The sequence below is a fragment of the Bufo gargarizans genome, chromosome 10, assembly GCF_014858855.1.
Source record: "Bufo gargarizans isolate SCDJY-AF-19 chromosome 10, ASM1485885v1, whole genome shotgun sequence".
Classification (NCBI taxonomy): domain Eukaryota; kingdom Metazoa; phylum Chordata; class Amphibia; order Anura; family Bufonidae; genus Bufo; species Bufo gargarizans.
Window position 1 is genome coordinate 29,299,522 of NC_058089.1, and position 26,246 is coordinate 29,325,767.

Sequence of the window (26,246 nt, forward strand, 5' to 3'; positions counted from 1 at the left end):
TCCTGGCATTATTTTTTTTTCTGCGTACGCTGACTGTGGCCGGTATTCTTAGCGGCCGGCCACTTTTAGCGCATCGCATACCCCACCGCTGATCAGCTTCAGATGGCTGATCAGCGAGTTTGAATTCTTATTTTTTTCACATTTTTGGGCCTTTTTTATTTAGTATATATTTTTTTTCTGTTAGTTTTAGGGATGAGTACACAAACACCTGTGCCCCCACGCACACTAAATAAAGATTTCTACACACACACACGCACCCACACACACTCCTCTATGGCCCGCCGGATGTTTCAGCCGAGTAGACATACGCCCAGCTCGCCTCCGACTCTGAGAGCCCCAGTGAGGATGAGGATGGTCCCACTTTCCTTTTGTCATCTGCGTCCTCCTCATCATCTAGCGATGATGATAAGTCCCCAAGGCGGTGGAGACACAGCCAGGCAGAGCAAGGGGACCGCCATGCTAGGGACTCTGTGGCCCACACTAGTATGAGAAGCTCTGGGGCTCGTACTAGTTTTCCGGCCCACCAGTTAAGGCCACCGGAGCCCCCTACCAGTGAACTTGCATGGTGTACCCCAGAGAATTTTGAGCCTGCGATTCCTGATTTTGTTATCCAACCAGGAATCCAGATTCCCACACAGGGCTTCACTGAATATGACTATTTTAGTATTTTTTTTCAGTGACCACTTTGTGAATCTGATGGTGGAGCAAACAAATGTGTTCGCCCAACAGTTTATTGCTCAACACCCGAGCTCTGTTTTGGCTAGGGCCAATGGTTGCACTCCGTTCAGTGCAGCCGAGATGAGGAAGTTTTGGCGCCTCGTGCTGCACATGGGCCTAGTAAAAAAAACTGTGTCAGGCATTAGTGGAGTGGGGATGTCCTCTACCAGACCCCACTTTACAGTACGGCCATGATACGCACCCGGTTTGAGGCCATCCGGAAATGCCTGCATTATGCAGATAATGCAGCATGTCCCCCCAAGGCGATCCTGCCTATGACCGCCTGTACAAAATCAGGCTGGTTATCGATCACTTTGGGGCCAAATTTTTGGAGGCCTATCTTCCTGGAAGGGAGGTCGTGGTTGATAAGTGTTATGTCCCCTGGACACTCTGTGTCTCTCAGGTGCTGCTGGCAATGCTGCCAATATCTGCTCAACAAGTTACGCACACAGGCCTATGTACTACTTAACCAGAGCAAGGTTTATTACTCAGAACATTATGGCATTCTTACATGGAGGAGTCTTATTCCAACAGCTTCTGTCCTTATCAGATGTAATCCCTTCTCAGCCTCATGTGTCTGCTTCCAGTTCCCCTCACACACACTGTCTGACTTCCTGGTACAGCTCCTCCTCCCCCATCATGCATCAGGAGAAAAAGGGTAAAGGTCACAGTGATCTATCACAACATCACACCTCCTTTCCTCCCCCAAAAAAAAAAAAAAACATAACAAGAGAACAAAATGTTGAACACATAACATAACAAGGCAAGCGAGATCAGTTCAGCAAGTAGTATCTCCAATTCAGTTCTGTGATTTCCGCAGCACTTCATGAGCCCTTTGTCTCTGTTCCCTGACCTCCAATGTGTCCCGTAAGATTTCAGCACTTTGCCAGCGAGGCGTTTGACGTCTTTGACGGGTAGACCTACGCAGAGGTACAGCACCGGGAGGAATAAAGTCAGTCAAAGGTACTGGAGATGTCAGTGGGCGTCCCACAGACAAATCAGTCTCTGTAACTTCAGGCACATGTCCGGGCTCCTCAGGAATATGGTCACCAACCGGTTCAGGGTTTGGGTGTAAACTTGTGGGATCATGCCAGACACCATGCCATATGTCACCAGCAGAGTTCAGAGTAGACTCTGGTGGGTGGTCAGAAAGAAGGGTCGGTTTTGTCACTAGTGGCCGGCAAATGCGTTTCCTCAATTGTGAAAGGTGTCGCCGAACACAAATGCCTTCCTCCAGGCGGACAAGGTACATTCTTCTGCCAAGAGTTCCATCAATAACGCCAGGAAGCCAAGGAGGCAAAGCTCTGTAATTCTGAGACCATACAAGATCACCGGCACGGAATCCCAGACGGCCCGGCGGAGGAGGTGTTGGTGACTGCTCCTGCGGACGAACTAAATCAAGTTTGGTGCGGAGATGCCTGCCAAACATAAGAAAAGCCGGTGACAGCCCAGTAGTAGCGTGTTTCGTGTTACGGTACATGATCAAGAATTCCAGCAGCTTCTCTTCTGACAGTCCAACCTGGTCCAGAGTGGACAGTAAGTGCTTCTTAAATGACTGCACAAATCGTTCTGCCAGCCCATTTGAAGCTGGATGATAAGGAGCTGTTTTGTAGTGTTGGACACCCAAACCACTAAGGAAGGATTGAAACTCATGCGATGTAAATTGAGTTCCATTGTCGGAGACTATGGCTGTAGGCAAGCCAAATTGAGCAAAGAGCTTCCTTAAGACTAGAATGGTAGCAGCTGAGGTAATAGAAGGCATTTGAAAAACCTCCGGCCATTTTGAATGTGCATCTACCACGATCAAATACATTTTACCCTGGATGGGGCCAGCAAAATCAAGATGGAGTCTGGACCACGGTTCTGTTGGCCATGGCCAAGGTTGCAGGGTTCCTCTCTTTTGGGGTCGCTGGGCTTGACAGCACCCAGGACATTGAGCAACATAATCTTCAATTGCTGTATCCATTTGTGGCCACCAAACATAGCTCCGGGCCCGCTGCTTCATGCGCACCACACCAGGATGGCCTTCATGCAGTATCCTTAGCATGGTTGATTGCAAGTACTGGGGTACAATCACTCTATTGCCCCATTGTAGGCAACCAGCATTAGTCACAAGCTCACATTTTCTGGCAAAGTACGGACGAAAGTCACCTGAAACACTCCCTGGCCATCCAGTCTGAACATAAGAGAATATCTGAGACAGGAAAGGATCTGTGGCTGTATGTTTGGCAATCAGGGAGGTGGACATGCAAGATTGTGGCCTGTGTACTTCCACTACACGTACCTCTCTTAGTGGGTGGTCATCTCTGGAAAATGCATCTGCATTGCCATGGGTATCATGGGAGCGGTATCTGATCGAATAAGCATAAGCTCCTAAAAATAAAGCGTATCTTTGTAAGCGAGATGCGGTTGTTGTAGAAATTCCTTTCTGAGGGTTCAGTATTGACAACAGAGGTTTGTGGTCAGTGATAAGTGTGAACTCCCGACCATAGACGTACGCGTGAATTTTTTTTGTGGCCCATACAATGGCCAAAGCTTCCTTGTCAATCTGGGAGTAGTTTTGTTCTGCTGAGGTTAAAGACCTGGAGGCAAAAGAAATGGGGCGCTCCGTGCCATCCGGCATGACATGGGAAAGCACTGCACCCAGTCCATAAGGCGAGGCATCACAAGCCAGGATGACGGGTTTCTTTAAATCATAGTGGACCAGAACTCGAGAAGACAGAATGAGTTCTTTAGAAAGCCAAAAAGCTTCTTCACATTTGTCTGTCCATATCCATTTAGCTCTTGCATCCAGTAAGCGATGTAATGGGTAGAGCTGGTGCGCTAGGTTCGGCAAGAAACGGTGGTAGTAATTTAGGAGGCCAAGGTAGGACCTGAGCTGGGTGACATTCCGGGGGGTAGGGGCATGGGTAAGGGCTTTAACCTTTTCTTCAGTAGTGTGTAACCCATGACGGTCCACCGTGTGGGCACAAAACTCCAGTTGAGACTTGAGAAATTCGCATTTTGACAGATTGACACGTAAACCATACTTTTGGAGTCTCCCTAGCACAGCTTCAACATTCTTTCTGTGTTCTTCATCAGTGGGACCAGTGATGAGCATGTCATCCAGTAGACATTGGGTGAAAGGTATTCCTGCCAGTACCTCATCCATGATCCGCTGCCAGATGGCTGGAGCTGGGTCTATGCCAAAAAACATGCGGTTATACTGGAATAATCCTTTATGAGTGTTAATGGTCAACAGATGGCGTGAATCTGGGTGTACTTGCAGTTGCAGGTAAGCTTGCTTTAAGTCTATTTTTGTAAACTTTTGCCCCCCAGCCAGTGAGCCAAATAAATCTTCAAGTCGAGGCAATGGGTATTGATCCACAAGAAGTTGGTTGTTCAGAGCTACCCTGAAATCACCACAAATCCTAATGTCTCCATTCTTTTTCTTGACAGGCACAATTGGTGATGCCCATTCACTTCTATCCACTTTCGTTATGATCTTTTCAGCCAATAGGTGGTCCAGCTCTGCTTCCACTTTTTTCCGCAAGGCAAAAGGTACTGATCTTGCCTTACAAAAACGAGGTGTAGCACCAGGCTTCAAGAGGAGGTGGGCCATCTTTCCTTTTACGGTGCCCAAAGAGTCCTCAAAAACCTCTTTAAAACGTGACTTCAGGGATTCCACCCAATGGTCTACTTTAGAAAGCAATGTACATTGGCCAATGGTAAAAGGAGGCATGCCCAGGGCTTTGATCCAGTCCCTTCCATACAGCGGAGGACCTCCATTCCTTACAACATAAAGGCGTAGACTTTGACTGTGGTTGCCTAATGTAACAAGGGGCTTTACATAACCCAAGGGCTGTAGTAGTTCCTTGCTGTAGGTTTGTAGCGTGAGCTTTGTAGGTTTTAGCGGCAGGGACAGACCCGATGCCTTTAAATCAGTCCATGAAATGACAGACACAGCTGCCCCTGTATCAACATCCATGGAGACAGGACAGCCATTGAGTGTGACATCCACTTTAATCGCCGGAGTACTCCCAGCTACTCGAAACAGTCCAACATGCTGGACACATGTCTCCTCATCAGAGCTAAAACCGTTATTGTCCATATCCACACGGAATGTCTGTTTACGTCTATCTTTGGTGGTAGTGTTCGGGGAGCGAGAGCTGCGGCAAACGCGCCCAATATGACCAGTCTTCCCACAGCGAAAACAAACGACATCCTTGAACTTGCAAGCAGGCGCACTGTGAGTAGTGTTACCACAACGGTAGCAAGTCGGGGTCCCAGAGACAGAAGAATTAGGGTGGCGAGGTTTAAGCTGAGTGGCAGGGGACGGGCGTCTCGAGCGTTGAGTGATAGCAGTGTGGAATATTTCCTCACCCTGGCTTGCAGGAGTTGTAGGTGGTGCCTTCAGTAGGGTGGCGTCCCGTGTTGCCAACTCCATGACCGTAGCAAGGTCAGTGGCTTTCGTCAGAGTCAAGTCGGGTTCTGTGAGTAAACGTTTCTGTATGGCTGGGTCGCAGAGTCCCATGACGAACATGTCACGGAGAGCCGTCTGTAGGTAGTCTCCAAACTGACAAGTGGCAGCCAGTTTACGTAAAGCAATGATATACAGTGGAGGAAATAATTATTTGACCCCTCACTGATTTTGTAAGTTTGTCCAATGACAAAGAAATGAGAAGTCTCAGAACAGTATCATTTCAATGGTAGGTTTATTGTAACAGTGGCAGATAGCACATCAAAAGGAAAATCGAAAAAATAACTTTAAATAAAAGATAGCAACTGATTTGCATTTCATTGAGTGAAATAAGTATTTGAACCCTCTAACAAAAAAAGACTTAATACTTGGTGGAAAAACCCTTGTTTGCAAGCACAGAGGTCAAACGTTTCTTGTAATTGATGACCAAGTTTGCGCACATTTTAGGAGGAATGTTGGTCCACTCCTCTTTGCAGATCATCTCTAAATCCCTAAGGTTTCGAGGCTGTCTCTGTGCAACTCTGAGCTTGAGCTCCCTCCATAGGTTTTCGATTGGATTAAGGTCCGGAGACTGACTAGGCCACTCCATGACCTTAATGTGCTTCTTCTTGAGCCACTCCTTTGTTGCCTTTGCTGTATGTTTTGGGTCATTGTCGTGCTGGAACACCCATCCACGACCCATTTTCAGTTTCCTGGCAGAGGGAAGGAGGTTGTCGCTCAGGATTTCACGATACATGGCTCCGTCCATTTTCCCGTTTATGCGAATAAGTTGTCCTGTGCCCTTAGCAGAAAAACACCCCCAAAGCAAAATGTTTCCACCCCCATGCTTGACGGTGGGGACGGTGTTTTGGGGGTCATAGGCAGCATTTTTCTTCCTCCAAACACAGCGAGTTGAGTTAATGCCAAAGAGCTCTATTTTGGTCTCATCAGACCACAGCACCTTCTCCCAGTCACTCTCTGAATCATTCAGGTGTTCATTGGCAAACTTCAGACGGGCCTGCACATGTGCCTTCCTGAGCAGGGGGACCTTGCGAGCCCTGCAGGATTTTAATCCATTGCGGTGTAATGTGTTTCCAATGGTTTTCTTGGTGACTGTGGTCCCTGCTAATTTGAGGTCATTAACTAACTCCTCCCGTGTAGTTCTAGGATGCTTTTTCACCTTTCTCAGAACCATTGACACCCCACGAGGTGAGATCTTGCGTGGAGCCCCAGAGCGAGGTCGATTGATGGTCATTTGGTGCTCCTTCCATTTTCGAACAATCGCACCAACAGTTGTCACCTTCTCTCCCAGCTTCTTGCTAATGGTTTTGTAGCCCATTCCAGCCTTGTGCAGGTCTACAATTTTGTCTCTGACATCCTTGGACAGCTCTTTGGTCTTTCCCATGTTGGAGAGTTTGGAGTCTGCTTGATTGATTGATTCTGTGGACAGGTGTCTTTTATACAGGTGACTAGTTAAGACAGGTGTCCTTAATGAGGGTGACTAATTGAGTAGAAGTGTCTAACCACTCTGTGGGAGCCAGAACTCTTAATGGTTGGTAGGGGTTCAAATACTTATTTCACTCAATGAAATGCAAATCAGTTGCTATCTTTTATTTAAAGTTATTTTTTCGATTTTCCTTTTGATGTGCTATCTGCCACTGTTACAATAAACCTACCATTGAAATGATACTGTTCTAAAACTTTTCATTTCTTTGTCATTGGACAAACTTACAAAATCAGTGAGGGGTCAAATAATTATTTCCGCCACTGTATGTCTTTATATCCTCCCCGGCCTGCTGCCTTCTACCGTAGAATTTAAACCGCTCCGCGATTTCCAACGGCTTCGGGTTGTAGTGTGTATGTAGCGTCTGAATTAACTCAGGCAGGGACTTAGAGGCTGGCTTGTCTGGAGAAACAAGGTCTCTGAGGGTTCCATATGCAGCTTGACCCAATGCAGTGAGAAAAACTGCACTTCTCTTTTCAACAGTCACATTATTCGCTTCCATATACTGTTCCAGCCTCTCCACCCAGGAGATCCATGACTCAGCTGCAGGATCAAATGGTTGAATAAACCCTATGAAGGCCATGTGTGCTAAAATCCACAATCCACGTCGCCACTGTTATGTCCCCTCACACACACTGTCTGACTTCCTGGTACAGCTCCTCCTCCCCCGTCATGCATCAGGAGAAAAAGGGTAAAGGTCACAGTGATCTATCACAACATCACAATAAGTCTCTCATTGCTTTCAAGGGGAGACTCATTTTCTGCCAGTATGTTCCCTCAAAGCTGTACAAACTTTGTGAGAGTACCTCAGGGTACACTTACAAGTTTCGTGTGTACGAGGGGCGAGATTCCCGTATTGAACCTCTGGGTGTAAGTGAGAAACTTGTGTGGGACCTTATGCACCCACTGCTAGATAAACCTTGTACATGGATAACATTTATACTAGTATCCCTTGTTCCAGTCCCTCACCGCCAGATCCATGTCCGCTTGTGGGACAGTGTGGAAAAATCAACGCAACCTTCCTACCCACCCCCTGCAGGTACCTATCCCCAGGGGTGAGACCCGTGCCCTTGCTAATGGAAACCTGTTGCTGGTCAGATAAAAGGACAAGAGGGATGTCCTTGTACTGTCCACAATTCATGGTAACGGCATCACCTTGTCCCTGTTCGAGGTACCGTGGCAACGGTCTCCAAGCCTGATTGTATCGTCGACTACAATCGGTATATGGAAGAAGTTTATCTCTCTGATCAAGTCCTCAAGCCATATAATGCCATGCGCAAAACCCAGGCATGGTACATAAAAGTTGCGGTCTACTTGGTACAGGTTGCCTTGTATAACTCTTTTGTGCTGTCCCAGAGCGCTGGCAACACAGGGAAATTCCTTCAGTTCTATGAGGCAGTCCTCAAGGCCCTGATCTTTTCTGACCGGGAAAGAGCAGGCTGTAGTACCTCGGGAACTGGAGGCGCCCGGATCGTCCCTGGCCAACACTTTCCAGGTGTGGTTCCCCCATACTGAAAAGAAGGTACGGTCCCAAAAAGTGCAGAGTGTGTAACAGGAGGGGGATACGGAAGGACACCACCACTCAATGTGACACGTGCCCCGATCATCCGGGCCCCTGCATTGACGGTTGCTTCAGGGAGTACCAGACTTCCATGGATTACTAAATTTTAAATCCCCTTCCTCAATTTTAAATCCATTTAGCCACTGACAAATCTAAAAAAATGATTGTTCTCAGACTTGAGACACTAAAGAAAAACTATTTTTTTTTCAAAAATATTATTTTGTGAAACTGAAACAAATAAAAAAGTAGACATATTAGGTATCGCCACGTCCGTAAGAATCTGCTATATAAAATACCCCATGACCTAACCCCTCAGATGAACACTGTAAAAAAAACACTTTTTTGTAACCTTACATCATAAAAAGTGCTATCGCAAGCAATAAAAAAGTCATATGCCCCCCAAAATAGTGCCAATAAAACCGTCCTCTCATCCCACAAAAAATTAGCCCCTACCTAAGATAATCAGCTAAAAATAAATAAAAAAAAAGTGACTCAGACTATGGAGATACTAAAATGTTTTTTTTTTTGTTTATAAAATAATAATATAGTGTAAAACCTAAATACATTTAAAAAAAGTAGACATATTAGGCATCACCACGTCTATAAGAATCTTCTCTATAAAAATACCCCATGACCTAACCCCTCAGATGAACACGGTCAAAAAAATTTAATAAAAACGGTGCCAAAACAGCAATTTTTGGGCAAATTTTTCATTTTAAGCCGTGTTTTTCCAGTAACAAAGCAAGGGTTAACAGCCAAACAAAACTTAACATTCATTACCCTGATTCTGCAGTTTACAGAAACACCCCATATGTGATCGTAAACTGCTGTATGCCCAAACGGCAGGGAGCAGAAGAAAAGGAACCCCGTATGGTTTCTTGTAGGAAGATTTTGATGGCCTTTTTTTTTTGGCACCATGTCCCATTTCAAGAACCCCTGATGCACCCCTAGAGTCGGAAACTCCATAAAAGTGACTTCATATAAGAAACTGCACCCCTCAAGGCATTCAAAACTGATTTTATAAACTTTATTAACCCTTTAGGTGTTCCTCAACAGTATATGGCAAATGGAGATAAAATTTCAGAATTTCTATTTTTGGTAACCTTGCCTCACAAAAATGTAATATAAAGCAAACAAAAATCATATGTACCCTAAAAATTGTCTCAGAATTGCCTGTATAAGTAAAAGCGTTTTAAAGTTATTCACACATAAAGTGACACTAGTCAGATTTGCAAAAAATGGCCTGGTTCTTAAAGGGAGTCTGTCACCTCCATATGACCATATACAGTGCTTACATGGCTCTGTAGCACACCTATACAGGATTGTAATGGTACCTTTGTTCTTTTCTTTAGACTTGCACCAGCAGAAAAAACTAAGTTTAATTCATATGCCTTTGCACGCCCTCCAAGTCCGTACATATCCATGAGGCAAGAGACTTGGAGGGCGGGCAAAGTCAGAGGCTGGGGAGGAGTAAAGTGAAAAGAAGGCAGAGCAGCCTGGGCTCCTACACACTGAACGCCGCCCTGGGCACTGCGAGTGCTCATTTGCATATGAATTAAACTTCGCTTTTCCTGCTGGTGCAACTCCAAAGAAAAGAACAAAGGTACCGTTACAATCCTGTATAGGTGTGCTACAGAGCCATGCAAGCACTGTATATGGCCATATGGAGGTGACAGACTCCCTTTAAGGTTAAATATGGCCGTGTCCTTAAGGGGTTAAAAAATAAAATAAAAATGAGACTTCTACTGTACTGTACTTCTACTGAGACCTATATAGTAGAAATAGAGGCTAAACTTTATTTAAATAAAAACATATATATATATATATATATATATATATATTTTTTTTTTTTAGGCATAATATATTTACACGTATATTTAGAATAAGTTATTATTATTATTATTAATTATATATTTCTGAAAAAGTTTGTGGTGGGATTTAAGCTCACAGCTGCTGCATCATAGCGCAGAACTTTAACTACTACACTATATAGCTACATATCCAGTCACAAAAATAAAAAATATGAGACTTCTACTGTATAGGTCTCAGTAGAGGTACAGTAAAGTAGAAGTCTCATATTTTTTTTAGTAACTGGCTATGCAGCTATTACATAAGTACAGGCTAAATTTGATTTAAATACACTGAGGTGTCTACAAGCACTGACTCCATATATGGACATAGCTATATATGGAGTCAGAGCAGGGACTCCTAAGCCGTGGACTCACACTGAGGGATTTCCTCACTGTACAGCGATCTTCTGCATAAAAATAGAGGCTAAATTAGATTTAAATACACTGACTCGAGCATTGCGGTGTTCGGCCGAGCATGCTTGCTCAACACTCGCTATATAAAATAAAAAATGGGACCATCAAACCCCCAGAACAAACTTTAAATGTAATTTAGACCCCAAACCTTGAAGAGGTTGGGCAGCTCATATACAGTTGCAAGAAAAAGTATGTGAACCCTTTGGAATCGTATGGATTTCTGTACAAATTTGTCATAAAATGTGATCTGATCTTCATCTAAGTCACAACAATAGACAATCACAGTCTGCTTAAACTAATAACACACAAATAATTAAATGTTACCATGTTTTTATTGAACACACCATGTAAACATTCACAGTGCAGGTGGAAAAAGTATGTGAACCCTTGGATTTAATAACTGGTTGAACCTCCTTTGGCAGCAATAACTTCAACTAAACGTTTCCTGTAGTTGCAGATCAGACGTGCAGAACGGTCAGGAGTAATTCTTGACCATTCCTCCTTTCAGAACTGTTTCAGTTCAGCAATATTCTTGGGATGTCTGGTGTGAATCGCTTTCTTGAGGTCATGCCACAGTATCTCAATCGGGATGAGGTCAGGACTCTGACTGGGCCACTCCAGAAGGCGTATTTTCTTCTGTTTAAGTCATTCTGTTGTTGATTTACTTATATGCTTTGGGTCATTGTCGTGTTGCAACAGCCATCTTCTGTTGAGCTTCAGCCGGTGGACAGAAGGCCTTAAGTTCTCCAGCAAAATGTCTTGATAATCTTGGGAATTCATTTTTCCTTTGATGATATCAATCCGTCCAGGCCCTGACGCAGCAAAGCAGCCCAAAACCATGATGCCCTCACCACCATACTTCACAGTTGGAATGAGGTTTTGATGTTGGTGTGATGTGCCTCTTTTTCTCCACACATAATGTTGTGTGTTTCTTTCAAACAACTCAACTTTGGTTTCATCTGTCCACAGAATATTTTGCCAGTTCTGCTGTGGAACATCCAGGTGCTCTTGTGCAAACTGTAAACATGCAGCAATGTTTTTTTTTTTTTTGCTTCCTCTATGGTATTCTCCCTTGAAATCCATACTTGTTTAGTGTTTTACGTATTGTAGATTCGCTAACAGGGATGTTAGCATATGCCAGAGACTTTTGTAAGTCTTTAGCTGACACTCTAGGATTCTTGTTCACCTCATTGAGCAGTCTGCGCTGTGCTCTTGCAGTCATCTTTACAGGACGGCCACTCCTAGGGAGAGTAGCAGCAGTGCTGAACTTTCTCCATTTATAGACAATTTGTCTTACCGTGGACTGATGAACAGCAAGGCTTTTGGAGATACTTTTATAACCCTTCCCAGCTTTATACAAGTCAACAATTCTTAATTGTAGGTCTTCTGAGAGCTCTTTTGTGCGAGGCATCGTTCACATCAGGCAATGCTTCTTGTGAAAAGCAAACCCAGAACTAGTGTGTTTTTTATAGGGCAGCTGTAACTAACAATCTCATCTCATTGATTGCACTCCAGTTGGCTGACACCTCACATCAATTAGCTCTTGGAGATGTCATTAGTCTAGGTGTTCACATACTTTTTCAACCTGCATTGTGAATGTTTACATGGTGTGTTCAGTAAAAACATGGTAACATTTAATTATTTGTGTGTTATTAGTTTAAGCAGACTGTGATTGTCTATTGTTGTGACTTAGATGAAGATCAGATTACATTTTATGACCAATTTGTGCAGAAATCCATATCATTCCAAAGGGTTCACATACTTTTTATTGCAACTGTATATTGATGACCTATTGTCAGTACTTGATCCGGCATTGCCCGATTCTCTAGTACATTACTGGATCCCTTATTAGCTTTTTCTTGTATCAAATTTTAAAATGCACATGATCAACCCTAACCCAGCAATAAGGTTGTGGCCACCTTCTCTAAATCCCCTCAACTTTTGAGGGTGGCCATCTCTAGGCAGCTTTACAGCTGAGCAACATATATATATTGCTTAGAAAATTAATAACATTTGTCACATTTTATTCTGACCTTCCAGATATAATATGCTTCTAATACAATCACTGGAAACATCTTGAATGCATCTTAAATTGTATTAATTATGTGAGTTTTAAAAACAATTGGCTCTCCAGTGATACATGTCCGTGTTCATGATAAGATTGTCAGTGATTCATCTGTAAATATTTCCGTGAAGGATACTCAGTTTGGTCCATGTCCATTTTTTGCGCTCCATGTATCATCCATGTTCTATTACTAAATTAATTAATTTTCGGAGCATCTCCTATAAATAGTCTGTGAAACACGGACAAAACATGAATTGGGTCCTTGTTGTGTCCATGTTTTCTACAACCCATAGACTATAATGGGAATAATGGATCCATAAACATGAGCAAAATAGAGCACTGACCCACATACCGTGCTAATACAAGGATGTGTGAATACACACACTAAAATGAATAGATACGTGTGAAGAACATGAACAGCACATGTCCGTGAATCACTGACACATGAATAAAGCCTAAAGGCTGCTGTGTGACGTGCAAAGTGGGACTGGGACTAAGGGTTAGGTGAGTAGGTGGATGCCTAGGGTTCCACCGGGGGACATAACTGCCCTGGGGAGTCTAAATTGGAGAAGAACAATCACTGATCAGCCGAAACCTGATTCTACAAAATCTTCTGTCTACCTTTACTGTCTCTTACAAAGAAGGAAACAGTAGCCATAAGAACAATTATAAAAAAATACAGTAGCAAACAGTTTAGTATATAACTCATGGTGGACATAGTCCCCAAATCTCCTTGTAGACAGAAACAAACCATTTACTATAGCTTGTCTATTTTGTGCATGGTCATCTTAGATTTTAAAATCTGTATTGCAATGTTTAAAGGTTTAATATATGATGATGTTGGCAGCAAAGAGTGCGTACATGCTGAGGAATGTCCCTGTAGATACAATGGCAACATCTACCAACCAGGAGAATTCTATTCTACTTCTTGTAGGACTTGGTAAGTAAAAACAATGCTTATTTTGCCTCACCTACAAAGGTCCTGCAGATAACACGTCCTGTTGTCAGTTCAGTAATAATGAATTGCAAGCAGTAATTTGCCTTTTCATTATCTCTATAACAATAACTGTTAAGGAGCGAATCGGTTTAAATGTTTGTACTACAGTATATACACAATGCTAGAAAACAAGCAATTCGGAGCTGTCCTACACCCTTGATGGATTTGATTCTACAGTACTTCTCTATTAGGGCTCACGGACACAACCTAGCTGTTTTTGTGGATCTGCAAAAAACAGATACCATCCGAGATCCAGCCGGCATATTTTTTTTACTTCTTTAGAAATGCCCTAGCCTTGTCCTCAAAACGGACAAGAATAGGACATGTTTTATTTTTTTGCAGGGCCGTGGAACTAGTGTGCTGTCCACATCTTTGCGGCCCCATTGAGATGAATGGGTCCACCATCTGTTCTGCAAAAAAAAAGCTGATCAGATGGAGACCAAAACTACGGCAGTGTGCATGAGCTCTTAGAAGGTTATAAATATCTGTTTTGGGGGTATCCATACAGAACAGCTTGTGGCTTGTAAATGTCCAATGATTTGGATCAAAGGTTGGTAAAGTATGTTACTACTGTATGACTATTGACATTTTGTTAATGCCTTTAATCAGAGGTATATATTGGGAGAACCAACTACAAATATTTAGTACACTCATATTTAAACCAATGGAACTGGTGAAACAGAACAATTAGGAGTCCATAGAGCGTACCAAGATATAGCAAATGCACCACAGGGGTCAATGTTGGCCACAGTCTAATTACAGAACAGTGATTTGAAGGGGAAGGGATGTTGTAGTTCACCACCTTCTACAGTACTGTGTATCTTAGATACAATCTGCAAATGTGTTGGGCCTTTTGTAATTATCTTCAACTTCTTCACAAGATGTGTAATTTTTAAAAGGGCTCAAACAGAAGCAGAACGCCATGCTATAGCACAACTCTGGGTCTTGTCCTGTCCAGTTTTTTCAAGCAGTTGGACTTGTATCCTAGTAAAAGCCAACAGGACAAAACCCAAAGTCAGTGCTGCTTTTGTTCTGAGTGTTTTTAAAGGTTTATTTGTATGATTAAATTAATGTATGAATTATTAAAAGCATTGGATTGAGAGGCTTGGGATCTGACCGTTCAGTCCAAGGGAAAGATCAATATTTTTAGCATCTTCTAAAACGGAGATCATTTCAAAAGGTCCAACACAGACTGTGTTTTGAAGATACTGTATCTAGTGGTTTCTGTAATGGTCATCTTTCATCAGGCACTCTCAGACACTCACAGTGCCACCCATCTTTCTATAACATGAAATTTTACTGGCATACATAGGGTAAATTAGGTTATTCGGACCCTTGCCATGTAGGTCCCAGGAGCTTTCATAATTCACAAAGTGTAAACAGAGTGGGTGTGGACCTGCAAAAATATACAGCAGGTTCGATTCTTGTCCACAATCGAGAACAAGAATAGACATTTCTATAATGCGGAATGCATACGGGCGGCATCTGTGCTTTGGTGATCCGCAATTTGCAGACCTCAAAACACGGCGTGGTTGTGTGAATGCGTTCTAAGATAGATGTTTTATTCAAACATGAACTTACTATATTTCAAAATCAACTTGTATTTTAAAGAAGATTGAACGTTTTCATCCCAGACTTTTCCCTCATTAAACAGGGTTATTTTATATTATGACTATGATAGTTTTTAAATGTTCTTGATTTACAGTTTATGCTATAGTGGAAGATGGAATTGTACAGTCATTCCTTGCTCTGAAACCTGTTCCATAGAAGGAGGCACACACGTAACCACATTTGATCAGTTACGATATAATATGCATGGTGAATGTTGTTATGTAATTTCGAAGGTATGACAAATATAACTCTCTCAATAGCTATTTTACTTGGGACGTAAAACATATTCATTGATACAGATTCAGAGTCTCGGAAATATATTTGTATAGTATGTACTAGAAGTGTCATTAGCTTTTTATTTTCAAAGGGTTGTCCAGCAGTAATAATTTTTTTGTATATAGCTAACGGTGGTGTAACAAAAAAAAATAATACTCATCCTTGCAGATCCTCTGCAGCTACCATTTAGATGTTACACAGGTCACCACAACTATTCACTTCCTACGGAAGTGTCCTTTCTCAGGAAGAATGTATTTTCTTTTAGTGACAGTTGAAGAATGGAACTGAGCATGTGCTTCCATCTCAGTGAGCAGGAAAGAGAAACTAAAAAAGAGCAAACAGCAGGTGGCGCTATGCAGATAGATTTTATTGAATGACTTAGTAACTATTATAAATTCATGCAATTACAAAAGTATTCTGATCCAGGGGCTGGTTTGAAAACTTTAGAATATTTCTTTGTGGGACAACCTCTTTAATGAATTGTATTTATTCCTTAGGATTGCATGAATTTGCGCTTTACTATTTTGGGTGAATTGAATCATTGTGGAATAAAGGATACAGACACTTGCCTTAAAGGAGTTACCATTTTCTTAAACAAAGCCTTGACGGTAAGTGTTGCACTCATTATATGCCAATATCTTGTATCTAATATATGAAGTTTTCATTGAAAACTGAAATTTTAAAAATGTTAACCTAAATATATTAGAAACCTGTAGCACTTTTTACTATGTAATGATATAAAAAATTTCATTAAATTGAATAACTTCTTTAAATGGGATTTCCAACAGTTTTTTTTACTGACAACCTATCCTCTGGATAGGTCATCGGTAGAGTTGAGCGAACACCTGGATGTTCGGGTTCGAGAAGTTCGGCCGAACTTCCCGGAAATGTTCGGGTTCGGGATCCGAACCCGATCCGAACTTCGTCCCGAACCCCATTGAAGTCAATAGGGACCCGAACTTTTCGGCACTAAAAAGGCTGTAAAACAGCCCAGGAAAGGGCTAGAGGGCTGCAAAAGGCAGCAACATGTAGGTAAATCCCCTGCAAACAAATGTGGATAGGGAAATGAATTAAAATAAAAATTAAATAAATAAAAATTAACCAAAATCAATTGGAGAGAGGTCCCATAGCAGAGAATCTGGCTTCACGTCACCCACCACTGGAACAGTCCATTCTCAGATATTTAGGCCCTGGCACCCAGGCAGAGGAGAGAGGTCCCGTGGCAGAGAATCTGGCTTCATGTCAGCAGAGAATCAGTCTTCATGTCATAGCAGAGAATCAGGCTTCACGTCAGCCACCAATGCAACAGTCCATTGTCAGATATTTAGGCCCAGCACCCAGGCAGAGGAGAGAGGTCCCGTAACAGACAATCTGGCTTCATGTCAGCAGAGAATCAGTCTTCATATCATAGCAGAGAATCAGGCTTCACGTCAGCCACCACTGCAACAGTCCATTTTCATAAATTTAGGCCCAGCACCCAGGCAGAGGAGAGAGATCCTGTAACAGACAATCTGGCTTCATGTCAGCAGAGAATCAGTCTTCATGTCATAGCAGAGAATCAGGCTTCACGTCACCCACCACTGCAACAGTCTATTTTCATAAATTTAGGCCCAGCACCCAGGCAGAGGAGAGAGGTCCCGTAACAGACAATCTGCCTTCATGTCAGCAGAGAATAAGTCTTCATATCATAGCAGAGAATCAGGCTTCACGTCACCCACCACTGCAACAGTCCATTTTCATAAATTTAGGCCCAGCACCCAGGCAGAGGAGAGAGGTCCCGTAACAGAGGATCTGGCTTCATGTCAGCAGAGAATTAGTCTGCATGTCATAGCAGAAAATCAGGCTTCACGTCAGCCACCACTGCAACAGTCCATTGTCAGATATTTAGGCCCAGCACCCAGGCAGAGGAGAGAGGTCCCGTAACAGAGGATCTGGCTTCATGTCAGCAGAGAATTAGTCTGCATGTCATAGCAGAGAATCAGGCTTCACGTCACCCAACATTGAAACAGTCCATTGGCATATATTTAGGCCCCGGCACCCAGACAGAGGAGAGGTTCATTCAACTTTGGGTAGCCTTGCAATATAATGGTAAAATGAAAATAAAAATAGGATTGAATGAGGAAGTGCCCTGGAGTACAATAATATATGGTTAAGGGGAGGTAGTTAATGTCTAATCTGGACAAGGGACGGACAGGTCCTGTGGGATCCATGCCTGGTTCATTTTTATGAACGTCAGCTTGTCCACATTGGCTGTAGACAGGCGGCTGCGTTTGTCTGTAATGACGCCCCCTGCCGTGCTGAATACACGTTCAGACAAAACGCTGGCCGCCGGGCAGGCCAGCACCTCCAAGGCATAAAAGGCTAGCTCTGGCCACGTGGACAATTTAGAGACCCAGAAGTTGAATGGGGCCGAACCATCAGTCAGTACGTGGAGGGGTGTGCACACGTACTGTTCCACCATGTTAGTGAAATGTTGCCTCCTGCTAACACGTTGCGTATCAGGTAGTGGTGCAGTTAGCTGGGGCGTGTTGACAAAACTTTTCCACATCTGTGCCATGCTAACCCTGCCCTCAGAGGAGCTGGCCGTGACACAGCTGCCTTGGCGACCTCTTGCTCCTCCTCTGCCTTGGCCTTGGGCTTCCACTTGTTCCCCTGTGACATTTGGGAATGCTCTAAGTAGCGCGTCTACCAACGTGCGCTTGTACTCGCGCATCTTCCTATCACGCTCCAGTGCAGGAAGTAAGGTGGGCACATTGTCTTTGTAGCGTGGATCCAGCAGGGTGGTAACCCAGTAGTCCGCACACGTTAAAATGTGGGCAACTCTGCTGTCGTTGCGCAGGCACTGCAGCATGTAGTCGCTCATGTGTGCCAGGCTGCCCAGGCGTAAGGACAAGCTGTCCTCTGTGGGAGGCGTATCGTCATCGTCCTGCCTTTCCCACCAGCCACGCACCAGTGATGGGCCCGAGCTGCGTTGGGTGCCACCCCGCTGTGACCATGCTTCATCCTCATCCTCCTTCACCTCCTCCTCATCCTCGTCCTCCTCGTCCTCCAGTAGTGGGCCCTGGCTGGCCACATTTGTACCTGGCCTCTGCTGTTGCCAAAAACCTCCCTCTGAGTCACTTCGAAGAGACTGGCCTGAAAGTGCTAAAAATGACCCCTCTTCCTCCTCCTCCTCCTCCTGGGCCACCTCCTCTTCCATCATCGCCCTAAGTGTTTTCTCAAGGAGACATAGAAGTGGTATTGTAACGCTGATAAGGGCGTCATCGCCACTGGCCATGTTGGTGGAGTACTCAAAACAGCGCAACAGGGCACACAGGTCTCGCATGGAGGCCCAGTCATTGGTGGTGAAGTGGTGCTGTTCCGCAGTGCGACTGACCCGTGCGTGCTGCAGCTGAAACTCCACTATGGCCTGCTGCTGATCACACAGTCTGTCCAGCATGTGCAAGGTGGAGTTCCACCTGGTGGGCACGTCGCATATGAGGCGGTGAGCGGGAAGGCCGAAGTTACGCTGTAGCGCAGACAGGCGAGCAGCGGCAGGATGTGAACGCCGGAAGCGCGAACAGACGGCCCGCACTTTATGCAGCAGCTCTGACATGTCGGGGTAGTTGTAAATGAACTTCTGCACCACCAAATTCAGCACATGCAACAGGCAAGGGATGTGCGTCAAACTGGCTAGTCCCAGAGCTGCAACGAGATTTCGCCCATTATCGCACACCACCAGGCCGGGCTTGAGGCTCACCGGCAGCAACCACTCGTCGGTCTGTTGTTCTATACCCCGCCACAACTCCTGTGCGGTGTGGGGCCTGTCCCCCAAACATATGAGTTTCAGAATGGCCTGCTGACGTTTACCCCGGGCTGTGCTGAAGTTGGTGGTGAAGGTGTGTGGCTGACTGGATGAGCAGGTGGAAGAAAAGGAGGAGGAAGCCGAGAAGGAGGAGGTGGCAACAGGAGGCAAAGAATGTTGCCCTGCGATCCTTGGCGGCGGAAGGACGTGCGCCAAACAGCTCTCCGCCTGGGGCCCAGCTGCCACTACATTTACCCAGTGTGCAGTTAGGGAGATATAGCGTCCCTGGCCATACTTACTGGTCCACGTATCTGTGGTTAGGTGGACCTTGCTACAGATGGCGTTGCGCAGTGCACACTTGATTTTATCGGATACTTGGTTGTGCAGGGAAGGCACGGCTCTCTTGGAAAAGTAGTGGCGGCTGGGAACAACATACTGTGGGACAGCAAGCGACATGAGCTGTTTGAAGCTGTCTGTGTCCACCAGCCTAAATGACAGCATTTCATAGGCCAGTAGTTTAGAAATGCTGGCATTCAGGGCCAGGGATCGAGGGTGGCTAGGTGGGAACTTACACTTTCTCTCAAATGTTTGTGAGATGGAGAGCTGAACGCTGCCGTGTGACATGGTTGAGACGCTTGGTGACGGAGGTGGTGGTGGTGGTACATCCCCTGTTTGCTGGGCGGCAGGTGCCAACGTTCCTCCAGAGGCGGAGGAAGAGGCCGAGGCGGCAGCAGCAGAAGAGGCCGAGGCGGCAGCAGCAGAAGAGGCTGAGGCGGCAGCAGCAGAAGAGGTAGCAGGGGGAGCCTGAGTGACTTCCTTGGTTTTAAGGTGTTTACTCCACTGCAGTTCATGCTTTGCATGCAGGTGCCTGGTCATGCAGGTTGTGCTCAGGTTCAGAACGTTAATGCCTCGCTTCAGGCTCTGATGGCACAGCGTGCAAACCACTCGGGTCTTGTCGTCAGCACATTGTTTGAAGAAGTGCCATACCAGGGAACTCCTTGAAGCTGCCTTTCGGGTGCTCGGTCCCAGATGTCGGCGGTCAGTAGCAGGCGGAGTCTCCTGGCGGCGGGTGTTCTGCTTTTGCCCACTGCTCCCTCTTTTGCTACGCTGTTGGCTCGGTCTCACCACTGCCTCTTCCTCCGAACTGTGAAAGTCAGTGGCACGACCTTCATTCCATGTGGGGTCTAGGACCTCATCGTCCCCTGCATCGTCTTCCACCCAGTCTTGATCCCTGACCTCCTGTTCAGTCTGCACACTGCAGAAAGACGCAGTAGTTGGCACCTGTGTTTCGTCATCATCAGAGACTTGCTGAGGTGGTATTCCCATGTCCTCATCATCAGGAAACATAAGTGGTTGTGCGTCAGTGCATTCTATGTCTTCCACCACTGGGGAAGGGCTAGGTGGATGCCCTTGGGAAACCCTGCCAGCAGAGTCTTCAAACAGCATAAGAGACTGCTGCATAACTTGAGGCTCAGACAGTTTCCCTGGTATGCATGGGGGTGATGTGACAGACTGATGGGGTTGGTTTTCAGGCGCCATCTGTGCACTTTCTGCAGAAGACTGGGTGGGAGATAATGTGAACGTGCTGGATCCACTGTCGGCCACCCAATTGACTAATGCCTGTACCTGCTCAGGCCTTACCATCCTTAAAACGGCATTGGGCCCCACCATATATCGCTGTAAATTCTGGCGGCTACTGGGACCTGAGGTAGTTGGTACACTAGGACGTGTGGATGTGGCAGAACGGCCACGTCCTCTCCCAGCACCAGAGGGTCCACTAACACCACCACGACCATGTCCACGTCCGCGTCCCTTACTAGATGTTTTCCTCATTGTTATCGTTCACCACAACAACAAAAATATTATTTTGCCCAATGTATTGTATTCAAATTCAGCTGAATATAAATTTGAGGCCTAGTATTTAGGCGCTGAGTGACCGGTATAGATTTACTGACAGAATGAGACTTGGAAATGCACAGTAGCGTGTGTGTGAAGTTATTCTAAATGACCCTATGTGCACCTTGAATATTATATACCCTTTTAGGGATAGATTTCAAATAGCTCTGATACAGGAGAAACCACTAAATTATGAAATTGCTAAATTGGGAATTGTATTTCAACCCAGAACAAAAAATGTGCTTTGACGGACACTAAATAACTTGCCCAGCCACAACAGTACAGCGGTAATGACAGATTTAGCGGGATATAAATTTGAGGCCTAGTATTTAGGCGCTGGGTGACCGGTATGGATTTACTGATAGAATTAGACTTGGAAATGCACAGTAGCGTGTGTGTGAAGTTATTCTGAATGACCCTATGTGCACCTTGAATATTATATACCCTTTTAGGGATAGATTTCAAATAGCTCTGATATAGCAGAAACCACTAAATTATGAAATTGCTAAATTGGGAATTGTATTTCAACCCAGAACAAAAAATGTGCTTTGACGGACACTAAATAACTTGCCCAGCCAGAACAGTACAGCGGTAACGACAGATTTAGCGGGATATAAATTTGAGGCCTAGTATTTAGGCGCTGGGTGACCGGTATGGATTTACTGACAGAATTAGACTTGGAAATGCACAGTAGCGTGTGTGTGAAGTTATTCTGAATGACCCTATGTGCACCTTGAATATTATATACCCTTTTAGGGATAGATTTCAAATAGCTCTGATACAGCAGAAACCACTAAATTATGAAATTGCTAAATTGGGAATTGTATTTCAACCCAGAACAAAAAATGTGCTTTGATGGACACTAAATAACTTGCCCAGCCAGAACAATACAGCGGTAACGACAGATTTAGCGGGATATAAATTTGAGGCCTAGTATTTAGGCGCTGGGTGACCGGTATGGATTTACTGACAGAATTAGACTTGGAAATGCACAGTAGCGTGTGTGTGAAGTTATTCTGAATGACCCTATGTGCACCTTGAATATTATATACCCTTTTAGGGAAAGATTTCAAATAGCTCTGATATAGCAGAAACCACTAAATTATGAAATTGCTAAATTGGGAATTGTATTTCAACCCAGAACAAAAAATGTGCTTTGACGGACACTAAATAACTTGCCCAGCCAGAACAGTACAGCGGTAACGACAGATTTAGCGGGATATAAATTTGAGACCTAGTATTTAGGCGCTGGGTGACCGGTATGGATTTACTGACAGAATTAGACTTGGAAATGCACAGTAGCGTGTGTGTGAAGTTATTCTGAATGACCCTATGTGCACCTTGAATATTATATACTCTTTTAGGGATAGATTTCAAATAGCTCTGATATAGCAGAAACCAGTAAATTATGAAATTGCTAAATTGGGAATTGTATTTCAACCCAAAACAAAAAATGTGCTTTGACGGACACTAAATAACTTGCCCAGCCACAACAGTACAGCGGTAATGACAGATTTAGCGGGATATAAATTTGAGGCCTAGTATTTAGGCGCTGGGTGACCGGTATGGATTTACTGACAGAATTAGACTGGGATATGGCCAAAAAATAACCACACTATTGCTGGTTAAATGCACTTGGTGTGACAGCTTGACCAACCACACTACTGAGGGTTAAATGCACTTGGTGACAGGCGCAGCTTGCCCCTGATGTAGTATATGGCCAAAAAATGAACAGACTATTGCTGGTTAAATGCACTTGGTGTGACAGCTTGACCAACCACACTACTGAGGGTTAAATGCACTTGGTGACGGGCGCAGCTTGCCCCTGATGTAGTATATGGCCAAAAAATAAACAGACTATTGCTGGTTAAATGCACTTGGTGTGACAGCTTCACCCTGATGTAGGCTTTAGACAAAAAACAACCACACCATTGAGGGTTAAATGCACTTGGTGACAGGCGCAACTTTCCCCTGATGTAGTATATGGCCAAAAAATAAACAGACTATTGCTGGTTAAATGCACTTGGTGTGACAGCTTCACCCTGATGTAGGCTTTAGCCAAAAAACAACCACACCATTGAGGGTTAAATGCACTTGGTGACAGGCACAGCTTGCCCCTGATGTAGTATATGGCCAAAAAATAAACAGACTATTGCTGGTTAAATGCACTTGGTGTGACAGCTTCACCCTGATGTAGGCTTTAGCCAAAAAACAACCACACCATTGAGGGTTAAATGCACTTGGTCGCAGCTTGTGCTGGCGCACCACAAGACACAAAATGGCCGCCGATCACCCCAGAAAAAAGTGACTGACAAACGGTCTGGGCAGCCTAAAAACATTGAGCAATTGAGTATCAGCAGCTCAATGACCCACAGCTGCAGATCGATCAATAATCAAGTCCTTTGGAGGAGTTAATCTGCCTAATCTCGCCCTACTGTCGCAGCCGCAACCTCTCCCTACGCTAATCAGAGCAGAGTGACGGGCGGCGCTATGTGACTCCAGCTTAAATAGAGGCTGGGTCACATGGTGCTCTGGCCAATCACAGCCATGCCAATAGTAGGCATGGCTGTGACGGCCTCTTGGGGCAAGTAGTATGACGCTTGTTGATTGGCTGCTTTGCAGCCTTTCAAAAAGCGCCAAGAAAGCGTCACAAAAGCGCCAAGAAAGCGACGAACACCGAACCCGAACCCGGACTTTTACGAAAATGTCCGGGTTCGGGTCCGTGTCACGGACACCCCAAAATTCGGTACGAACCCGAATTATACAGTTCGAGTTCGCTCATCCCTAGTCATCGGTATATCAGTATCTGATTGGTGGGAGTCTGTTACCCGGGGCTGTCTTCTGTCAGCTTACCAGACACATTTTACAGCAGCTATGCTTGGTATCGCAGATCAGCCCCATTCATATCAATGGGGCTGAGCTACACCTATGTCGTGTTACTGGTGAATGTGATGCCACATGGCCTAGGCAAAGCTGGAGAAGGCTGTAACACTACTGCAAGCACCACTGCTTACTCAAACAGCTGTTTGACGGGGGCCCTGAGTGTCGAACCCCCACGATCATATACTGATGATTTGCCCAGAGCATAGCGCATCTCTCCCAGCACGTCTGTGCTGAAGCTGAGGATTATGCTGCTGGACCCTGGACAGGTAAGTTTATTACATTACCCTTCTCTTAAGAGAGACCACCAGATCCTTAACATGGGGAGCAGGCTTCGAAGGAAACTCAAGATTAAACTTCCTTTTTAAACGAGGAGGGTGAACATCCTGAGCAGCAACCCATGTTCTCTCTTCAGCACCATGTCACTTCCAATGGATAAGGTACTGAAGAGAGCCCTGAATATTCTGAAAGTCAAGATTCCTATCCACCTCATATTCGAGGTTTAGAAGGAGGAATTACAGGATGAATCTATTTCTCAAGCAAAGATATTGTTAACAAACAAGGTAGATAATTTCTTAGAGTTAGTAACGATTTTTAATTGACATATTTTAAAGAACCTATCAAGGATCACCCAAATGACTGGTCTTCCTTGGGAGGAAGAAAAGCCTGTTATGAAATCCTAGAACTCTATGGTATGGGCAAACGGCAAAGTAAACCTGCAGGATAACTCCTGCATATCTTGGCCCTCACACAGACATCACATGCGGAGACAAAAGCAGTCAAATCTCATGACTAAGTAGGCCACCAGTAAGATCTAGATACCAGATGTGTGGTACCAGAAATTCCTGGATGACCTGCAAGTACACAACAATGGGACTCCTCTAAAACTCTAAGACAAAGATTTGGAGGAACAAACTATTTTCCTGAGGGAAGATTACTGTGAGCCAGATCCTGACAACAGTTTATTTCAGAGGCAGGACCAAGAGAAAGAATGTTAACAGGGTTACATTTGATGCAGTCACTAGTATTAAAGCTATGTGACAAAGCATCCACTTTCATATCCTAGAATGATATGTGACAATGAAATTAAAATGAATGAAGAACAAGGCCCAGTTTGCTTGTCTAAAATTCAAGCATTTAGCACTGTCAAGCTATTTTAGGTTTTTATGACCAGTATGTACAATAATCTGACGAAGAGTTCCTTCAAAACAAAGATGCCATTCTTCAGAGGCCCATTTTATAGCTAATAGTTCCCAATTGCCAATGTCATAATTCCTCTCAGCAGAGGAATATTATCTAGAAAAGTATGTACATGGTTAAAGAGGATGACCCCGAGACAATACAGCACCCACCCCAATCTTAGAAACATCCACTTCAATAATAAACTGGTGACATCATGTTGAAAAAGTACAGGTGTACGGATGAAGCTGTCTTTAAGAGCTTCAAAGGCGGACCGAGTGTCAGGAGACTGATGAAGAAGATCCGCCCCTTTCCTGGTTAAATCAATAAGTGCTTTGGCAATGACTGAGACATTTTTATTTAACTTTCTATACTAATTCGCAAAACCAAGAATTCTTTGAAGGGCCTTAAGTGGGTCTAGCCTAATCAGCTACAGCTTGAACTTTAGCGGGGTCCATATAGAAATGTTGAGGTGATAGTATGTTACCCAGGAAAATAAACTTCTCTTACAGCAAAATCACATTTACTTAATTTAGCAAAAGGCTGGTTTTCTCTCCGTTTTTGAATAACCTTCATCACATGAATAACTTTTTAACTGCAACTCTTTACAAAATTGTCACATCTCTCACTGTCTACATCGCCCTTCTCTGACAAATTTATCTTCATTTACTCCAGTTTTCTGTCACAAATAAAGCCAGAAATGTACTGCCGCCCTGAGCTTTCATAGATTTCTGTTTAGGCACACCCACTGCTGGAGAATGCTCCGAATTTATAACAAATCATGCACCTTATCATGAATTAGGCGCATCCTTCGGTAGGGTGTTGGATTTCAAGATCAGTGCCGAAAGCGCCAGTCTTGATGAATCTCTCCTATTGTGTTTATACCCCAAAATGATGCAACTAGAAAATGCAACTCTTCCCGCACAAAAAAAAGCTTAGGCTAGTAACCGTAAAGTGAATTCAAAATATTTGAGAATGAATAAGCTTACACAGGCTGTAAATATAAATATATATATATTTACTAAGTGATTAAATATAAGGTAAACAAATTACATACAGAATATTAAAAAAATG

The 26,246-nt window shown here is 44.3% G+C and overlaps 2 protein-coding genes across 2 annotated transcripts in view; one reads left to right on the forward strand and one right to left on the reverse strand.

Annotated features, from left to right (window-relative positions):
- Positions 1-1,482: 1,482 nt before the first annotated feature.
- On the reverse strand, positions 1,483-4,825 carry LOC122920025 (uncharacterized protein K02A2.6-like). Its single transcript, XM_044269234.1, has one exon. The coding sequence runs from the start codon at positions 4,805-4,807 to the stop codon at positions 1,517-1,519; it is 3,291 nt and encodes a 1,096-aa protein (XP_044125169.1). The 5' UTR covers positions 4,808-4,825; the 3' UTR covers positions 1,483-1,516.
- An 8,585-nt stretch (positions 4,826-13,410) lies between these two features.
- Positions 13,411-26,246, forward strand: part of LOC122920026 (mucin-2-like) — a 126,271-nt gene continuing 113,435 nt past the window's right edge. Inside the window, exons 1-3 of the mRNA XM_044269235.1 lie at positions 13,411-13,489; positions 15,252-15,277; positions 15,931-16,050. Of these exons, the coding sequence (XP_044125170.1) occupies positions 13,411-13,489; positions 15,252-15,277; positions 15,931-16,050 (225 nt within the window). The remainder of the gene's footprint in view (positions 13,490-15,251; positions 15,278-15,930; positions 16,051-26,246) is intronic.